General features: G+C 48.2%; 1 protein-coding gene across 2 annotated transcripts; it reads left to right on the top strand.

Moving 5' to 3' along the window:
- Positions 1 to 194: 194 nt before the first annotated feature.
- On the top strand, positions 195 to 4,918 carry LOC123093928 (hexose carrier protein HEX6). Of its 2 annotated transcripts, none has more exons than XM_044515991.1 (3): positions 195 to 495; positions 1,516 to 1,844; positions 3,452 to 4,918. In XM_044515991.1, exons 1-3 carry the CDS (start codon positions 366 to 368, stop codon positions 4,565 to 4,567), a joined length of 1,575 nt encoding a protein of 524 aa, XP_044371926.1. In that variant the 5' UTR covers positions 195 to 365; the 3' UTR covers positions 4,568 to 4,918. The 2 variants fall into 2 exon arrangements, with proteins under 2 accessions (XP_044371926.1, XP_044371925.1); XM_044515990.1 differs by lacking the exon at positions 195 to 495 and adding an exon at positions 515 to 885.
- The last annotated feature ends 741 nt before the right edge of the window (positions 4,919 to 5,659 follow it).

Raw genomic sequence — 5,659 nt, 5'->3', positions numbered from 1 at the left:
GAGAAAGATCATCACGTCCTGCTGGGAGGCCAAGCCAAACCGTCGGCCAGCCCAGAAGCATCCAACCCAAACCCGAGAGACCCACCCCTCTCCCCACCGCCGCGCCGGGCCGGGCCGGCTGTAAACATCTGCTAAGCACAGGAGGAGATGAGATGCATTGGGAGCGGTGCCATTGCTCACCAGAAACCAGAACAACCAGAGCGCTAGCTCGCTCACGGCAATAAATAGCCACACCCCACGACCCCTTCCTTCCCAAGGGGGTCTCGCTCAGTCCACACTGCTAGTTGCTGCTGGCTAAGCTCTCTCTCCCCTTCCCCCAATCCATCTCCAGCTCCATCTCCAGCCAGCCAAGAATCAACCAATCAATGGCGATAGGGGGGGCGTTCGTGGAGGGCCCGGCGGGGTACAGCGGCCGCGTCACCTCCTTCGTGGTGCTCTCCTGCATCGTCGCCGGCAGCGGCGGCATCCTCTTCGGCTACGACCTCGGAATCTCAGGTCTGCACTCCTCCTGCAATTCTTCCCATCCGCCTCCTAGCTAGCAGCTCGCATTCCTTCCTTCCTTCCAGTTCCTTCCAGTTCCTTGTGCATTTAACACCTACCCTGAGAGTTCAGACTTCAGAGTGGGTGGGGAGAAGGGAGAGGGCACGGTGATTAAGGAACAGTTAATCTTAACTTTGGATGGGCGTACTTGCGGCGGTGCCAGATTGGAAGCCCTCCCTCCCTGTCTTTCTTTCTTTCTTGCACCAGATTGGATGGATCATGGATGGATGGGCCTTCCCTTCCCTTCCCTTCCTTGTGCATTTAACACCTACCCTACCCACCCGCTGCCCGTACTACTCCGCACCCGGATGCATGATTGTTCAGTCTTCACAACAACTTGTACAGGTACTCCTAGCTAGCTAGCTCCCTCCAATCCATTACATGAGGCTAGTCATAGTGGGAGTAACTTAGCTGGTAACATAGCGCACTCCAAGATTTTTTTTTGCTTATGTGGCAAGTATTTAATGTGAGGTGGTAACATAATATGTTAATACTGTAACATAGCGCTTCTCAAGACAAGATGAGTCTACAAGTTAATAAATGAAGCCATCTAATGACACTACTATCATGTTACTTTGCATTATGAAGGTAGTAACTTAGTGTCATGCATATGACACTAGTCTAAGTTACTCCCAGCCTGAGTTCTTGCCGTGGGTTCAGTTCAAATTCTAAGCTAAACTAAAACCACGACGAGAATTGTGGAACGGAGGGAAGACTTGTGAATATTGTTTTTACTAAAACCTGTCGAATCAATCAAAAAATTTAATTAATCAATTAATCCTAGTACGTACGCAGCAGTACATCCCATCTAGTCTAGTTCAGTTCAATCAGACTATGACTTGATGTGATTAGCCAAGCCAAGCCAGCTAACAATAACTACCCCTGTACATACTCCTTACATACAAACATGATGTGATTCTGATGTTGATTGGTTGATTGACTGATGGATGGATGGATGGATGACCAAACACGCAGGCGGCGTCACGTCCATGGAGTCGTTCCTCAAGAAGTTCTTCCCGGACGTGTACCACCAGATGCACGGCGACAAGGCCGCCGCCGTCTCCAACTACTGCCGCTTCGACAGCGAGCTGCTCACCGTCTTCACCTCCTCCCTCTACGTCGCCGGCCTCGTCGCCACCCTCTTCGCCTCCTCCGTCACCACCCGCTACGGCCGCCGCGCCTCCATCCTCATCGGCGGCTCCGTCTTCATCGCCGGCTCCGCCTTCGGGGGCGCCGCCGTCAACGTCTACATGCTCCTCGTCAACCGCATCCTCCTCGGCATCGGCCTCGGATTCACCAACCAGGTTCTTCCTACCTGCATGTCTGTCACAACATGCTTAATCATCAGTTAGTCTTCATCAAATAATAGTATTCCAGTCACAAGCAAGTCCATGATCCATTGACTTTGACACTTGGTACCGAACTTGATCGCGAGAGGCAGACGTCGCTGTGTAATTTGTCCGGATCAAAGCTTCCACACGCACACACACACCCAAGATTATTTAGTGGACTTCATTTTCTGTAAGTACCTTTCTTACATCACCATTCCAGTCTAGCCGGAAAGCAACCGGCTGTGGTCACCGTCTCACTGTGGATCCACTTTTGTCCTTGTCAAAATTGGCAAGTGGCACCACACCTACACACTTCATTGCTACTGTCCACAGATTATTCATTCATATTATCATATATAATCACCTCGAGGGAAAATATTCCGTTTGAGAGTGTGCATCAGTAATAATCAAAGTCAAGTCAGCACTTGTCTTCATGAACACAACGACAATTTAGTCGACAAGTCAACTTTTCAGCCATTATTATTGTGGCCAGAATGAACTGGTGTAATTTTTAGTTTTGGGCATCGGATGGATTCTTCCTACTTTATACGACACGGCAATTCGTCAATTAGATAAAAACAGGAAAAGAAAACAACAAAATAGATCAGTTGTCTCAACTTGCTACATCAATGTGCTGCCTGAACGAAAATGCTCCGTTTGAGATATTTCAAGTTTATAGCTGCAAGAATCAAAGTCAAGTCAGCAGCCTTCTTCATGGACAAAACAACAATTTAGCCCACAAGTCAAATTTTCAACCATTGTTAATTGTGGCCAGAATGGATTGGTGCAATTTTTAGTTTTGGGAATTGAATGGATTACTTCTGCTTTATACAACATGGGAATTCGTTAATTAATTAAATGAAAACAGCAAGAAACCAACAAAATAGATCAGTATCTCGACTTGCTACAGCAATGTGCTGCCTAACGATAACGTTCCGTTTGAGATATTTCAAGCTTATAACTGGAAGAATCAAAGTCAAGTAAGCAGTCTTCTTCATGGACACAGCGACAGTTTATTTAGCCCACAAGTCAAATTTCAACCATTATTAAACATGGCCAGAGTGAATTGGTACAATTTCTATTTTGGGGAATTTGATGGATTATTTCTTTTTAATACAATGTCAGGATTCATTCGTTAGATCAAACCAGCAAGAAACCAACAAAATAGATCGGTATCTCAACCTGCTAAAGTGGTGACTATTCACATCAGCGAAAGAGCAGAAAAGGAAGTTCACTATGATCATCACCACCAAAAGCAACCACCAGCGCAATATGTTTTCTTGCAAAAGAGAAATATAAGATGCTATATTGCTATCTCCTGAAACTTTTATGCTGTCTCAACTCTCTTTTCATATTCGTAATCTAGAAAGTATATTCATGTGTCCTCCTTGCGATATGCTTTTGCAAAAACGAAATACAAGATGATATCTCCTGAAACTTTGTGCTGTCTGAATTTTCTTTTCATACGCAATCTAGAAAGGATATTCATGTGTCCTACAAGTATATATCTTTTTCAGGAGAATTGCAGGTTAGGCTTTTATTGTGCTGGTAACTAACTAATGAGTAAATTTGCATTGCAGTCGATTCCACTGTACCTCTCGGAAATGGCGCCGCCGCAGTACCGTGGCGCCATCAACAATGGCTTTGAGCTCTGTATCAGCATCGGCATCCTCATCGCGAACGTCATCAACTATGGAGTGCAGAAAATCGAAGGAGGATGGGGGTGGAGGATATCACTGTCCATGGCTGCTGTGCCCGCTGCATTTCTGACTATCGGTGCTATCTTCCTGCCTGAGACCCCCAGCTTCCTTATCCAGCGTGATGGCAATGTCGACGAGGCAAAGATGATGCTCCAGAGGCTGCGTGGCACGACGGGGGTTCAGAAAGAGCTCGACGATCTGGTCACCGCCAGCAACATATCCAGGGCAATCAAGAACCCGTACCGGAACATCCTGAAGAAGAAGTACAGGCCGCAGCTCGTGATAGCGCTCCTCATTCCTTTCTTCAACCAGGTCACGGGAATCAACGTGATCAACTTCTACGCGCCGGTCATGTTCCGGACCATCGGGCTAGGGGAGAGCGCGGCGCTCATGTCAGCGGTCGTGACACGCCTCTGCGCCACAGTCGCCAACATCGTGGCCATGGTCGTCGTCGACAAGTTCGGGCGCAGAAAGCTGCTGCTGGTAGGCGGTGTTCAGATGATCCTGTCGCAGTTCACTGTCGGCGCGATCCTGGCCGTGAAGTTCAAGGACCATGGAGTCATGGACAAGGAGTACGGATACCTGGTCCTGGTCATCATGTGCGTGTTCGTGGCGGGGTTCGCCTGGTCCTGGGGGCCTCTCACCTACCTGGTGCCAACAGAGATCTGCCCGCTGGAGATCAGGTCGGCAGGGCAGAGCGTCGTGATTGCGGTCATCTTCCTGATGACGTTTGTGATCGGGCAGACGTTCCTCAACATGCTGTGCCATCTCAAGTTTGGCACCTTCTTCCTGTTTGGCGGGTGGGTGTGCGTGATGACGCTGTTCGTCTTCTTCTTCCTGCCGGAGACGAAGCAGCTGCCCATGGAGCAGATGGAGCAGGTGTGGAGGAGGCACTGGTTCTGGAAGAGGATAGTTGGGGAGGGGGAGGAAGAGGCTGATCAGGCGCAGACCGGAGCAGGAGCCATAGCCATGTCCGCCGCAGCACATAGCAGTTAGTGACATTCTTTTGGGGGGTGTAAAAACCTGCACTCCGAAAATGATGAACTAGCCTGATGATCGGTATATCTGTATGTACAAGGGGAGGTACAGTACTCATATAGTCATATACTGTATGTGTCCTAACTCGCTCAATAGATCAGCGGTCCTGTGAGGAGTATGTAACCTATATATAGTTAAGTTGACATTTCGGGTGGCAGAAGGTAAGAAAGGTATATTGCAGCCTCGCTGAATAAGCCAAGTTTTTTGTAAAGCTCTGCTTAATTATAAGTACATGTCAGAAGACAAGCCCTCACCTGTACTGTATATGAAAGAAACCACCTTATATATGATTGGGTTTTTTCATGAAAATACAAGGAGCCATGCACCTTTGGATTAAGAATTTCAGATAATGTCACTTGTGTGAGAGTGAGGGGTGCTCATATGCTCACATCACATTTGACTTCCTTGATTTGCTGGCAAAACTTTGTGGTGATACAACAAAAGAAGAAAACAGCAGGCAGTGAGTCCGCCGACATGACAACAATTAGGAGGGCGGCTGAGCAGAATGCCATGAATCAAACAAGACCAGATCAATGTGCAGTCCAGATTTGGAATGAAAATGTACTCCCTCCGTTCGGAATTAGTTGTCGCAAAAATGGATGTATCTAGATGTATTTTAATTCTAGATACATCCATTTCCGAGACAAATAATTCCGAACGGAGGGAGTAGCAAACACTGGTAGCATTGCCACAGAGAAACATAAACATTTTGCTGGCTGACAGGACGCATTTTCTACAGCTACAGAGAATGCCATATTTGAGCCTAAATCCTAAGGAAAACCCTGCTGGGAGTCAAACCAGCTAGAGCCAGGGATCAGTTAAGTGGAGGGGAGGCAGGCCTAGGTTGTCATAGGGGAGTGAATCCATGGTGATTCAGCAGCTCGGGGGCGGAGGAACGGGAGCGGGGAGAAGAGAGGGAGGGGTATACCTCCGGTCGGAGCTCGTCGGCGGAAGGGAGCCGCGCACGGCCTGCCGGCGAGACCGTCTTCTTCCCAGCGACCGGCGGCGGTCCGTCTCAGTGTGCAGCGGTGACAGTTTTTTTTTTGAGGG

This window comes from Triticum aestivum, chromosome 4B (genome assembly GCF_018294505.1).
Source record: "Triticum aestivum cultivar Chinese Spring chromosome 4B, IWGSC CS RefSeq v2.1, whole genome shotgun sequence".
Taxonomy (NCBI): Eukaryota; Viridiplantae; Streptophyta; class Magnoliopsida; order Poales; family Poaceae; genus Triticum; species Triticum aestivum.
This window is presented reverse-complemented; position numbering and strand designations above follow the sequence as displayed.